Source organism: Netta rufina (assembly GCF_964035555.1).
Source record: "Netta rufina genome assembly, chromosome: W".
In the NCBI taxonomy this organism is placed as follows: Eukaryota; Metazoa; Chordata; class Aves; order Anseriformes; family Anatidae; genus Netta; species Netta rufina.
The window spans coordinates 2,552,837-2,567,816 of NC_140139.1; the positions used below are offsets into that span (position 1 = coordinate 2,552,837).

The 14,980-nt window shown below is 48.0% G+C and overlaps 1 protein-coding gene across 1 annotated transcript in view; it reads right to left on the reverse strand.

The window, feature by feature from the left end:
• Window positions 1-5,964, reverse strand: part of LOC311220889 (rapamycin-insensitive companion of mTOR-like) — a 226,998-nt gene extending 221,034 nt beyond the window's left edge. Inside the window, exons 1-2 of the mRNA XM_084304520.1 lie at window positions 5,901-5,964; window positions 5,672-5,719 (exon numbers count right to left, since the gene is read on the reverse strand). Of these exons, the coding sequence (XP_084160646.1) occupies window positions 5,672-5,719; window positions 5,901-5,949 (97 nt within the window). The 5' untranslated portion in view covers window positions 5,950-5,964. The remainder of the gene's footprint in view (window positions 1-5,671; window positions 5,720-5,900) is intronic.
• Between the last annotated feature and the right edge of the window lie 9,016 nt (window positions 5,965-14,980).

Consider the following 14,980-nt stretch of genomic DNA (forward strand, 5'->3'; position numbering starts at 1 on the left):
CAACCTAGCCCATGAGATACTCCCAAGCAGGTCCCGGAAGAGGTCGAAGTTGGCTCTCCGAAAGTCCAGGGTTGCAACCCTGCTTTTAGCCTTACTTCTTCCACCAAGTTCCATCTTGAACTCCACCATCTCATGGTCACTGCATCCCAAGCTGCCTCCAACCTTCACATCCCTAACAAGGCCATCCCTGTTGGTAAGAACGAGGTCCAAGAGCACCCCCCCACCTCATCAGTTCCTCCACCACCTGCATCAGAAAATTGTCTTCAACACATCATAGGAACCACTTGGACTGCATGTGCCTGGCCGAGTTGCTTACCCAACAGATGCCTGGATAATTGAAGTCCCCCATGAGAACCAGTGCCCAGGATTGTGAGGCTACTACCAGCTGCCTGTAGAAGGCCTCATCGACCTCCTCCTCCTGATCTGGTGATCTGGTGTGGGGGTAGTACACCCCCACAACAGTGTCCCCCATACCAGCCCACCCCTTAATTCTTACCCACAAGCTCTCCACTTGTCCATCACCCTCCCCCAGGTGGAGCTGGGTACACTCTAATTGCTCCCTCACATAAAGGGCAACCCCACCCCCTTGCTTCCCCAGCCTGTCTTTCCTAAGAAGGACACAGACCTCCATGACAGCGTTCCAGTCATGTGGGCTGTCCCACCATGTCTCTGTGATTGCCATGAGATCGTGGCCCTCTGACCGAACAGATCTCAAGCTCATCCTGTTCATTTCCCATGCTCCATGCGTTGGTATACAGGCACTTTAGGGAAGCAGCAGGCGCAGTTACCCCTGGAGGGATGCAAGAAGAAGATTCTGGATGGGGTATCAGGATCATTACCTTCTCTGAGGAGCCCTCAGACAATCCTATGGGACAACTCAGAGGTTTTTCCCTACTATCGTCAACAGTGACAGCAGTGACAACTTCCCCCAGCCCTTCTCTGTCACTTTTAGCTCCCCTCCCTTCCCCTGTCAAACCTAGTTTAAAGCCCTGGTAATCAGCCCGGAGAGCTTGCTCCCCAACACACTTGTGCCCCACTTGCTGAGTTGGAGTCAGTCAGCAGCCCACATACCCAGCTTCTCAAAGGACTGCCCAAGATCAAAATCCCAAAGCCCTGGTCCAGACACCACCCCCTCAGCCAGTCATTCTCCTGTCCCGTTCTCCTCCTTCTTTCTGTGTCCCGGTCACCCAGCAGGAGGATGATTGTACATTCATTGTATTAATATTACTTTGCATCTTAATTGAGAGCCTTTTTTTACAAGATGATACAAATGAGGTAATTACACTGCTACCACTACAGGTCTCATGGGATCAGTAGGTGGCTTAAAACACCTCATGGCAAAAAAAAAAAAAAAAAAAAAAAAGTCATAATGACAGTTGCTTTTTGAATTCTCAGTAAAGATTTCAAATAGACAACATCTAAAAATTACCACTCCGGCATTTAAACTTTGTCCATTTTTCTTTTGCATTGAATAATTCAATTACACAATGTGAAAAAGTTACTGAACGCATTAATTAAAATTCTGATTCTGTAAATTTCATAGAGAGAACACTACTTACGGTAGTAAATGTCATGCGTTTCAACTGTTAAGGCCTTTATCCTGCATTTCATTGACAAAAGTTTCACTTGTTTTCATTTTCAAGTCAGTTTTAATTTATTTTCAAGCAATCATATCTGTTTGGAGATGGAGTGAGATGGAGAAGACATAAGAGGTTGTTGCTTTAAATTGAAAAAACTCTGAGATTCTCTTAAGAACTAAATTACACTTGTAAGTAATATATGCATACAGGTACGTAGGTGTTGAGGGATTTTTGAAACAGCAAGAATCCCATGGCTTGCTGCAGCTGAGCAAACCAAGCTACCAGGGCAACTATGAGAAGTTCCCATGACAGTGTTCCCACATCGCCCAATTGAGGAATTTAGAAAAATATTGTTACCAGCAGCTGGCTTCAAGGACAAGGTCTATGTGACTGCTGATCACAAGGGGGTTGTTTTCTTGCAGGTGGGGTTGTTTTCTTCTAGTTGTTTATCTGAGTGCTTTTGACCAATATTCTTGTGTGAAACACTGTCCGCCCCTGTTAAGTTCGCTATAAAAGTTAGGCTATTCGGGCAATAAGATGGAGCATGATCTGACTCTACTGGTGTCTGTTGTGCTTTCGGCCGTGCTTCCTGCAACATATGGCGCCCGAACAGGCTGAGACCCGAACAGGCTGAGGCCGGGACATCGGAGCGGCGCGGGAGACCCGAGGCACGCGGCAAGCCTACCACCGCACGGAGAGAGCACTGACTGACGCTGCAGGGCTACGGCCAACTACGAGAGACAAGGACAGACCTGGCGGATGCCGGAACACCTGAGAGACGTTGAAACACTCTACACACCGACCTGAACAACGGAGCCGCGCAGGGACGCGGGAAAAGGAACCGCGGGGGGACGCGGGAAAAGGAATCGTGGGGGGACGCGGGAAAAGGAATCGCGGAGGGACGCGGGAAACGGAGCCACGGAAAACGCGGGAAATTGAAGTAATCGCGGGAAATTGAAGTAATCACGGTGCGATGCAGGACATCCGAGATCGAGTTGCTACGGGAGACCAGAGGCGTCAGTGGACAACGGCAGCCGACCCTCACCGTGTGGCGAGTCGGCACAGAGCAGAGGGGCGGACATCAGGACCCTGCAGTCTGTCTGACGTAACCATGGAGGCAGCAGCAGCTGTGCTGAGCTGTGCTGCTTCTCTCTGGCATTCTTTTTATAAGAGGTTTATCTTGCAATGCAAAAAAGACTATTCGTCCCCAGATCGGTGTTATAACTATGTTTCTGGATAAGATTCCGTGGGGTTGCCACATTCTACGGATTACTAATGACGACTTAGCTCTATTGTGGGGCAGGAGTGCAGAGACGCTGATTACACTGCCAAATGACCACCGGCAGGCTCTTTCACAAACAGCTTCTAAGGTTGCAGATGGCACTGCCTGCAGCCGTATAGCAGACGTTACACTCTCTTTCCTAACTAGTAATCATGTGTCTCATCCATTTGTGGTAAATGGTCAGTGGCAAAAAGAAAAGGGGGAGAGTAAGGGGCGACAAAGACAGAAACGGTACCAGGAGGATGCCACTGACACTAACAGCACGGGTAATAGGAGTAGTATAAGTGACACAGGTGCGGGTCGGCGGCAGGCGCTGCCGTGCTGCGGGGCACTCTGCCTGCTGCTCGCCCTCGCCAGCCTGTGCACTGCTGCCGACAGTGCTAGAGCAAAATGTGAAGACTGCTCAGATGGCAGTGATGAGAGTGCTTGTGTGAAGAAGACGTGTGCTGAATCTGACTTTGTGTGCAACAGTGGTCAGTGTGTGCCAAACAGATGGCAGTGTGATGGGGATCCGGACTGTGAAAATGGGTCTGATGAGAGTGCTGAGCTGTGTCATATGAGAACATGCCAGGTAAATGAAATCAGCTGTGGTCCTCAGTCAACCCAGTGTATCCCAGTGTCCTGGAAATGTGATGGTGAAAAAGACTGTGACAGAGATCCTGATTGCAAGGATGGAAGAGATGAAATTAACTGCTCTTCTCGGACCTGCAGGCCAGACCAGTTCAGATGTGAAGATGGGAACTGTGTCCATGGGAGTAGGCAGTGCAGTGGTGTGAGAGACTGTCTGGATGGCACTGATGAAGCCAACTGTAACAATGTTATTCAGTGCTCTGGACCTGGCAAATTCAAGTGCAGAAGTGGAGAATGCATAGATATCAGTAAAGTATGTAACCAGCAGAGAGACTGCAAGGACTGGGGTGATGAGCCCCTGAAGGAATGCAACAAAAATGAATGTGACTGTCCAGCTGGGTTTGAGTTTGTAGACAAGAGAAACTGTGGAGATATTGATGAATGCCAAAACCCTGGTATCTGTAGTCAAATCTGTATCAACCTGAAAGGTGGCTGCAAATGTGAATGTAGCCGTGGCTATCAGATGAATCCTGCTACAGGAACCTGGAAAGGGCCATACGAGTACAGAAATACAAATAACACCTGTGATTACAATGACACTGCTAAGCAGGGTTTAGGGGTTTATGGCACGGAGATAAGGGGTAACAACTACAGTGTTTGGAACAATTGTACAGCTTTGGCCTTACCTCCTGATGTTTTTCTGATTTGTGGGGATAGGGCCTGGCAAGGTATCCCTGCAAATGCTATCAGATATCCATGTTACTTAGATAAACTCATTGTATTTGCTCCTAGCTTGTTACAGTTGTGTGAGATCACCAGACATAAATGGGCATTGCTTGCACCGGATTGCAATGATAATGTTGAATTGTGTGGGGTTGCAGCTAGAGCGGCATTGGCAATTGTAGTGCCTGGAGTGGCACCTCTGGCCGCACGTAACAACTTAGAAAAATTGGTATGCTGGGCCGAGAGGCAAGCCTATGCCACGACAGAGATACTTGAGGAGATGTTACCAGATCAAAATAGTCTGCGACATCTGCTTTTACAGGATCAAGCTGCTACTGACATCTTGCTTTTGGCTCAAAGGAATGGGTGTGAGGACTTTAAGGGAATGTACTGTTTAAACCTTTTTGATCATAATGAGTCAATTCACAAATCCATTACTTTCCTGAAAGAGCACATGAGAAAGATTCAATATGGTATCAATCCTTTCAATCAATGGTTCACTGATTTGTTTGAAACAATGCATAGATGGTTACTGGGATTAGTCAAAGAGGAATTAAGGATTCTGTTTGCTGTGGTGTCAATCATCATTGCATGTGGTATTGTGATAAATGTGGTTAAAGGGTTACTTGCAAAAATGTTATATTGGGCGTGGTTTGCTCAAAAAAGAAAAAAAAAGGGGGAATTGTTGAGGGATTTTTTGAAACAGCAAAAATCCCATGGCTTGCTGTAGCTGAGCAAACCAAGCTACCAGGACAACTATGAGAAGTTCCCATGACAGTGTTCCCACATCGCCCAATTGAGGAATTCAGGAAAATATTGTTACCAGTAGCTGGCTTCAAGGACAAGGTCTATATGACTGCTAATCACAAGGAGGTTGCTTTCTTGAAGTTGTTTGTCTGAGTGCTTTTGACCAATAATCTTGTGTGAAACACTGTCCACCCCTGTTAAGTTCGCTATAAAAGTTAGGCTATTCAGGCAATAAAATGGAGCATGATCTGACTCTACTGGTGTCTGTTGTGCTTTCGGCCGTGCTTCCTGCAACACATAGGACCAGGGATGCACGCGGGACCAGACGCGACTGCAGCGGCGCTCCTCAGAGGCATTCGGCCCAACCCACCGCGGCGCGGCCCAGGCAGCCCCGTCTGCGAACACGCCGCCAGCGAACAACCTAAAACCAGCCCCAGACACGACCGAGGCGCCCCCTGCCCCAGCCTCGTTCGATATCGCAGGGTCCCAGGGGTGCCCGCACTGCCCTGCTCACTCCTCTAGCAGCAGGGGCTGGGGAAAGGCTTCCACCTACGGGCAAGCCTGTTCACCAGAGGCTGCCGAGCAACCTACCGGCCCCGAACATCCACAGCCCCCGAGCCCTTCTCTCCCCAGCCCGCTCCCCAAGTCCCTCGGCCCAGTAGTGCCAAGCCCTCACAACCAGCACCAGGCCGCTGGCTGCCGACGGTTCCCCCTCGGCTAGCACGCAGCGAGGGGGCAGGCAATGAACCTCCCCACCACCACCCCATACCTCGATTGAGATCGAGAGGGACGTTCTCCTCACCGCTGTCGTTCCGACCTGCAGGAACGGGGGACAGAAGTGGAGAGCGCGTTAGGCTGGCGGCGGGGGGAGAACAAGGGAGCGGAGGGGACGGTTGGGTATCGACAGGGAACGGGGACCGCTATGGGAAGGAAAGGGAAGTGAAAGTCGGCAGCAAGGCAGAGGGAGCCTACCCCCGCAGCCTTCTCGGGCCCCTTACCTCGGCTAGGGAGGTGCCTCAAAGAGCGTGAGCGGAGGCTCACCGCCATGTTTATGGCCCCACAACCACAACACCGGAAACCTCGCCAGCTCTCGCGAGAAGCCTGCGGAACCGCTGCCGCACCAGCACCCCCCTCCCCACTCCATATGGCCTTGCCTCCCTCCCTCCACCTCGCCAGCAGGAGGAGCACAGGGGCGGCTGAAGCGAGATGAGGTGGAGTTGAGAAGCTGCTGCCTCGCCGAGGGGGATCCAGTCTGCCCCAGATGGGCCTTGTTCCCTCTCTCGTGGCGGTCTTGGGGCTCTGGATGCGTGAGCGCCATACTTCCTCAGTCAGTCCCAGTTATCTGATAAAATAGTTCGGGTTCGTTACCTGGTGTGCAATAAACCCATCTAAACATTAGGTCGAGATAGTGTTTATTTCAGAGTTGCACAAGTCTGGATACCAGGTGGTTTCCCACAAAGCTGATACACCTAAGGGTTTTCCACACCACTCTTTATACAGTCCCTTTGTACATGTTTGTACAATCCCCTCCCCTCCAATTGGTTACATAATTATCACACTGCTGACATGACAGAATGATTCTGTGCATCCTCAAAGAGGAAGGGTCCCTTGTTGAGTCAGTCTCCCAGCCTAGGGGTGTGATTTTTTACTATTGTAATAAGGATAGTCCATATTGGAATACTCCTATTTTTTGTTTTTCAGCCAAATATTCATGTTACATTGATTGGTGATATATTCAAGGAAATACGTCAGGATTGTCAATATGTCAAGAATATCAATATAATGGTCTTCATGATAAGGAGTTCCTCACTTAATCATCCTTTAGAAACATCTCCAAGGCCTGGGACACCTTGCTGTGGGAACAAAAATGTTGTTTTTGCACAGAGTTACATTGTTTAAAGGGAAGGAATGTGGTATTGAGATTATGCTTGCAGTTATAAGAAAGCTTAACAGATGACCTTGTAAAATGCAGACAACCATACTCCTTAGAACAATTAGGTGAATATCACGGTATCAAGTCAACTCAGACAAGTGAAGAAACATTACTACTTTAAACAGTAAAAAAAATCAAAAGAAATTTGAAATTTAAAAGGCCGGCAACTGAAGGCCATGCATTGTCTGTGAAGCATCGGATAGATTGTGAACCTGGATTACCCAGTCAATGGGGAAACGGGAAGGTCCCAGTCATCGAGAAAAAAAAAAAGTATATAAACCATACTGTGTGACTAGTAGGCATGGTCCTGCTTGTGGGATGCCTGCCATTGCAATCGCGAATAAATTACTACTTCACTGAGATCCTCGCCTGAGCCTAAGTTATTGGCTACAGAGTGTTTCTCACAATTTGGGGGCTCGTCTGGAATCCAGTCACCTACTGGGGAGCCCCGCCGCCGCAGCAGCAGGAAGGCATGCCCCGCTGATTTCAGTGGTCCTGTGCATCAATGCTGGCAGTTCTGCGGAGTGCTGATAGAGGGCCCGAGACTGATTAAAGAAGGAAATGTGGGGAAGGGAAGAAGGTAGGCACTCCGGGTTTGAGAATTGATCCAGTAACTCTGTGCACAGACCAAGGTAAGAAATATTAAGTATTGCCTTGGGGGTCAGGTGAGACTCTGTGTGATGTGTGATTGAGATGTACTTTTTACAGGAAAGGAGTGTGGAGACCTGATCTGGGGTTCCGTAGCTCCACAAGGGGCATGGCCGGAGACAGAGGAAGCGTGAGATAAGGGAGAGAAAGGAAGAGTCTTGGGAAATTTGGTGTATGGTACCCCTTGCACGGTGAAGTGCTTGGCAGTACGGGATGGGGGGGGGTCACCCCACCACAATCGTGCGCACCCACCACAGTAGTTCACCTTGTATTTATACAAAAGGGGTTACACAGGTAAGGAAATGCCTACACATATTCATAACCTCTCCCCAAAAGGGCGGTCTTTATTACAATGAGTTCCAATAAACCATTTCTGTTGTCTCCGCCTTTAACTCCTCCCAACTATGCACGCGCAGTGCCTTATGGTGGTCATGGGCTGGGGTCTTCAGGATGAAGGCTGTATGTCTTCCTCACTACGGACTTTTCACCTCAGCCACAAAACTTGTCTAAACCAGTTCTTGCTTAACAGGGAACCTGCTATTTTATCGCTTTTCTTTTCTTGATAACTAGTGTTCACAATGGCCTGGGCTATAGAAATCCCTTATCTTCCAGAGCTATCCTGTCTCAATCCTGTCCTTGTGATTAGTTTACGATACCTATAGAAATCCCTTATCCTCCAGGGCTATACTGTCTCAGTACTGTCCTTGTGATTAGTTTACAATATACCTCTGTGTTAGCTAAAACTTGCAAAATCAGCATGGGGTGACCTCTCCAGACCTGCTATAGTTCTACAATTAACCCTTTAGCATCTATTTGAAATTTGGTGTACGGTACCCCTTGCACGGTAAAGCACACTACCATTTTTCCAGAATTGGAACGTTAGTGTGTGGTACCCTGCAGGAGGTAAATTTCTGTAGCAGCACAGTGACAAGGGCTAGGAGAAATCGGAAAATATGGGTTCCAGGGGACAGGGAGATATCCCTGGGGGAGTGCCTACCGACAGTTCTTCCTGAAGAATGATAAGAAATTGGAAAAATAATCCCAAAATTAGAGGAGATGATAAAAGAAATAAAAAAAAAAAAAAAGGTTAAATATTGTGTATCAGTCTGGACAAAAGAACCAATTGAGGAAACAGCAGTATTTTGGCCAAAATACGGGTCTGATGAAAATTCAGGCTTTAAATTTATGTGTAAACAATAAGATTCCGTTTTTGGAGAAGGAGCCAAGTTATGCTCCCTATAATCTTAATATTGCACAGGTGGCAGCAACAGTCACTCCAGGAAGGGAGACAGGGACTGCAAATAACACTGTCCCTAGAGAAGAGCGTACTCTAGGCTTTGGTAAGAATTATAACAAGGTAGAAGAGAGATTGAGAATTTTGCCTTCCCTAATACTAAAAGTACTAACACTAACTGTGTATCCTCTTAGGTGAACTCCCCCCGTCCTTACCAGCAGAGAGGTTAGGACTTTTAAGAAGGAGAGGAAGTCTTTATTCAAGGACCCCATCAGGCTAGCTGAACTATTAGACCAGTTCCTAGGACTAACTTATATTCTTGGGGGGAATTATAAGTATGTTGTTTACAGGGGAAGAAATGGGAATGATCAGGAGGAGAGCTGCTATACAAGAATGGGAAAGAGCTCATCCTCCAGGACCAGGGGTAATACCGGCAGGGCAGAAATACCCACTTGCCAATCCTGGCTGGAATAATAATAGTGTGCAACACAGAAATCATATGAGAGACTTAGTGTCAGAATGAGAAAGTACTTGGGGATGAGACCTGAGGACCCAGTATCCCAAGGGCTCTTGAAAGCTCATTTTGTGATTAAAGCCTGGCCAGATGCACAGAAAAAGCTCCAGAAGGTGGGGGGATGTAGTGAACAGTCACTGGGGGACCCTCCTGCGGGAGGCCCAGAATGTGTATGTCAGGAGGGGAGATGAGAAGGAAAAGCAGAGAGTGAAACTAATGGTATTCACAGTGCAGCAGGTAGTGAGGCAGAGGGTTGGAGAAAGAGGAAGAAAATCTTCAGGGGGAGTCATGTTCAGGATGGAAAGGTGTGGTGCAATTGCCTAAAGTAACTAGGAAAATAAAAATACTATTCACATTTTAAAGAAAATGTACAGCACTGAAGAGGCTTTCAGGGTAGGGCGTAGCTGCATTACCTGAGTGTTCCCTAGTCTTCCAACCTTAGATGCTATCACACTGAGGGAACCTGGTATGCTAGCTCTAAGGAACAGTACGGAGCGTAGAGTGGAGTGGAGACACCATGGCTAGGCTCTGTGACCAGGTGGGGACCAGATTGTCCTTGTGCACACCAAGACTGATAAGCTACACTTTTTGCTATCCTGAGCCAAGGACCTGTCATGTTTTGACAAATGCTGTACCCTAGTGTACTTTTGCTCATTATAATATCATTATGTGGGAATAGAAATGTTGTTTTTGCAGAGTTACATTGTTTAGAAGGAGGGAATGTGGTACTGAGATATGCTTACAGTGATAAGAAAGTTTAGCAGGCGACCTTGTAAAATGCAGACAATCAGACTCCTTAGGACAATTAGGTGAAAATCATGGTGTCAAGTCAGATAAGTGAAGAAACATTACCACTTCAAGCAGTAAAAATGTCAAAAGAAATTTGAAATTTAACAGGCTGGCGACTGAAGGCCATGCATTGTTTGTGAAGCATCAGATAGATTGTGAACCTGGATTACCCACTCAGTGGGGAAACAGGGGAGGGTCCTGCCATCAAAAGGTATATAAACTGTGTTTTGGAACTAGTAGATGCGCTCTCTCCTGCTTGTGGGGTGCCCACCATTGCAATCGCGAATAAATTACTACTTCACTGAGATCCTCGCCTGAGCCTAAGTTATTGGCTACGGAGTGTTTCTCACAATTATAATACCAAAACACACCTCCATCCCAAAAGCTACCCTCCTCCAAGGTGTGACCACCCCTCACCGAGCATGCACTCTGAATTTCTTGGAGCCCTTTACTTTAAACGGAGACAGGAGAACTTTTCACCAATCATAACTAAGATATGCTTTACTAGAGTCACTCAAGCGCCACCTAAAAGATAGACAGTAATATAAATTGGCCTAAGAGAGGGGATGTCAGGGGAGATACCACCGTCAGATACCATCCCAAGGGAATACACCATCCTGAGGACCTCCTGACTTCTGGGATCAGTCGACTGGCTGAGCCTCTCTTCCCCCCCCCATTGGGATGCCTTTGGGTGAGATTTGAACACTTGGTTATACTGTGTGTCAGCACAGAAACTTAGAAATCTCTCTAGAGTCTTTGTGCCTTTTAATACGTTAATTTCCAGGCTACACACCTGTGTCACCTGTGTGTTTCATGCATGCTAGCTTGCTTTTGCAGACAGTAACTATCGCTGGCAATCCAAAGAACCTGTGTACCTGTTGCTGTAATAAATTGCACTTGATTGCATTTTTCCTAGTCGTGACAGTTCTCATTAAATGCAACTAGAGTAAGGGTGGTTATACATTATTGGTGAATCCGACCAGACCCCTAACGGTTAATCGGCTACACCCCTTAACACGACAAAAGGAGAGGAAGAGAGATGAAGGAATGGCAGGCAAGGAAAGCTACCCTACCTGTGTTGCAGCCTGAATCCTAGCAGGGACAGGCTTTGATAATATGTTTTAAGTGTGGCCAGGCTGTCCACTTCAAATAGGAATATCTGGAGTGGAAGAAGGAGGAAAGAAGGAAAATGGGATGAAATATGGTATACTGATATGTTGTTTCAGCATCCTGGAGGGAGAAAGGTATGGAATTAAGTTGGCCAGTGACTGAGCCTTTGGTGCTGGTATTAGAAAAGTACGGGCTGGAAAAAGATAAAAAGAAGTGTTAAAAGGGTTATTGAAGGTTTTAAAGGTGTGGTATGTAGTGTTTGACAGAGCTGTTTGAAGTTGAATGAGCAGGGAAAGAGGGTGTAGGCATTATCTAAGTAACAGTCGAGAACTTTTGGTATATTTGCTGTGCTGTTTGGTCAGTTTCCCAAGTATTGGGGGGAGGGGGCAGCCTGCTTACCTTTAAAATGCTTACCTTTAGCACTCCTACAGGTTCAAGCAGCACCAAGAAAGGATATAGGAATTTCACCATATGAGATGCTGTTCGGATTACCCTATCTGGGCAGAAGGGATGAGATACCACAATTCGAAACAAGAGAGAGTTTTCTTAAGAACTGTATTCTGGGGTTGTCCTCTTCTTTGTCATCTCTCAGGACCCATGGGTTGTTGGCTCAAACCCCACCTTTGGAATTCCCCATTCACCACCATCAACCAGGAAACTGGGTCCTGATTCGGACGTGGAAAGAATCATAGCATCATAGAATCATAGAATATCCCGAGTTGGAAAGGAACCATAAGGATCATCAAGTCCAACTCCTGGCACCACACAGGTCTACCCAAAAGTTTAGACCATGTTACTAAGTGCACAGTTCAAATGCTTTTTAAATTCAGACAGGCTTGCTGCAGTGACTACTTCCCTGGGGAGCCTGTTCCAGTGTGCAACCACCCTCTCGGTGAAGAACCTCTTCCTGATATCCAGCCTAAACTTCCCCTGCCTCAGCTTGACACCATTCCCGTGGGTCCTATCACTGGTGTTTACGGAGAATAGGTCACCTGTTACTCCACTCCCCCTCGCGAGGAAGTTGTAGACCGCGATGAGGTCCCCCCTCAGCCTCCTCTTCTCCAGGCTGAACAGGCCCAGTGACCTCAGCCGCTCCTCATATGTCTTCCCCTCTAGGCCCTTCACCATCTTCGTCGCCCTCCTCTGGACACTCTCCAACAGTTTAATGTCCTTTTTGTACTGTGGTGCCCAGAACTGCACACAGTACTCGAGGTGAGGCCGCACCAGCGCAGAGTAGAGCAGGACAATCACCTCCCTCGACCAACTAGCCATGCCGTGCTTGATGCATCCCAGGACACGGTTGGCCCTCCTGGCTGCCTGGGCATACTGCTGGCTCATATTCATCTTCCTGTCAACCACAACCCCCAGATCCCTCTCTGTGGGGCTGCTCTCCAGCATCTCGTCGCCCAGTCTGTATGTATAGCCAGGGTTGCCCCGTCCCAGGTGCAGGACCCGGCACTTGCTTTTGTTAAACTTCATGCAGTTGGTGATCGCCCAGCTCTCCAATCTGTCCAGATCTCTCTGCAAGGCCTTTCCACCCTCATCCGAGTCCACAACTCCTCCAAGTTCTGTGTCATCAGCAAATTTGCTCAGAACACCTTCTAGTCCTACATCCAAATCATTTATAAAGACACTGAAGAGGACTGGCCCTAAAATGGAGCCTTGGGGGACCCCACTAGTGACCATCTGCCAGCCAGATGTGGCCCCATTTACCACAACCCTTTGAGCCCTGCCAATTGCTCACCCATCGTATGATGTTTTTGTTAAGTTGTACACTGGACATTTTGTCCAGTAGGATCCTATGTGAAACCGTGTCAAAAGCTTTGCTGAAGTCCAAAAAGATCACATCAGCTGGTTTCCCTTGGTCAACTAGATGGGTGATCTTATCATAAAAGGAAATTAAATTTGTTAGGCAGGACCTACCCCTCATGAACCCATGTTGGCTGGGACCAATGACAGCATTGTCCCCCAGGTGTGCTTCAATAACTTCAAGAATCATCTCCATAATTTTACCAGGCACTGATGTGAGACTGACAGGCCTGTAATTGCTAGGATCTTCTTTCTTACCCTTCTTGAAAATTGGCACAACATTTGCCAGCTTCCAGTCTACTGGGACCCCTCCAGATTCCCAAGATCGTTGAAAAATGATTGAGAGAGGTCCCGCGATGACATCAGCCTGCTCTTTAAGCACCCTTGGATGGATCCCATCCGGATTTCTTGTAGCCAGGCAGAACAGCAAATCCCGCACACGTTCAGGATCGGTTGGGACTTTGTCATTCCCACCGTCATAGTCCTCCAGCTCAGGGCACCCAGGGTCCCCAAGCCCATCACCAGTGTTGAAGACAGAGGCGAAGAAGGCATTAAATGTCTCTGCTTTGCCTATGTCATTGTCTGTGAGGAGACCTTCCCCATCAAGTAGTGGACCTATGTTTTCTTTGGTCCTCCTTTTTCTGTTCATATATCTAAAAAAGCCTTTTTTATTGTCTCCCACAGTCATGGCCAGCTTCAACTCTAGTTGGGCTTTGGCCACACGAATTTTCTCCCTACAAACATGAACAGCATCCCTGTATTCCTTCCTCGTCGCCTGACCCTCCTTCTAGCAGCCGTACACTTTCTTTTTTCCCCTAAGCTCCAGTAGAAGATCCCTGGTCAGCCAGGCCGGCCTTCTGCCCTGCCTGCCTGACTTCCGATATTTTGGAGTTGCCTGATCTTGTGCTTTTAGGAGGCAGTGCTTAAAGACTGACCGCCCTTTTGGGGAGAGGTTATGAATATGTGTAGGCGTTTCCTTACCTGTGTAACCCCTTTTGTATAAATACAAAATGAACTACTGTGGTGGGTGCGCACGATTGTGGTGGGGCGACCTCCCCCCCCCGTGCTGCCCAGTGCTGAATAAACTTTACATCTTTACAGGTTGTGGAGTCTGTTTTCTGCATGTCACAGGGTTGAGCACAAGGCCCTAGGGGTCTGCCAGGTGATGGAGAGTTGCCTTCAGAGGGGGGAACCCTACAGCTGAGCGTGGACAGTGTCTGTAGACAGACCTGCAGGTCGGTAACCCCTGAGAGTTCTGTGCCTGCTGAATACAGATGAACATCCAGCAGCACAGCCTGGGGACACGCTGAGCCCCGCAGGGTGGCCAGCTCAGCCCGGGTTCACAGAAGCCAGTTCCTGGGTCCCTGTTGGTGTGATCCCGCTGGTGGCAGAACCCTGAGGTGCTGAAGCAGGAGCCTGCAGCCAGGCACGGGATCCAGGGAGGAAGATGGGGTACCGAACTCTGTGCAGGGCTGGGCTGAGCCAGTTCTCAGCCAAGAACTGCCCACCAGTGACAGCCAAAATGGGCTTTCTTTCCATGATCCTACATGTTATATATGGAGTGGTAATTTGTGTCGAGAAAATGGTTGATATTAATAAAGGAGGGGGAGATTTGGGAGTGTGGCCATGGGGGTTGGAAAGCCCCATAGTTGAGATAACATTAGACTCTTAACAATGAGGCCATCAGGAATGTAAAAGAGTTTAGAGGGAACAAAGAAGGGTGATTCAGGAGACTCCATGCAGTCTCCGGTTTCTTGTTCTCCAGCTGTTAAGGCATGGAAGTTGCTGGGTGTTTGCTGATGTTGTTATATTCAAAGTTGTTTGACCAATGAAAAGTTGTTTTGAAAAGGACTGCTGTGGGGAGAAGGGTATAAGAGGGGAGTCTGCCCTCAAGATTAAAAAAAAAAGGCAACATGATGTAATGAAGTTACATGTATGTCGTCAATGGAGAGGCAGAAAGAAGGAATGAAGAGGAACAGGCTAGCAGAACCGAGACCAGGATGGGAACAGGCACACTGATCGCCTCATGAAGATAGGTTCG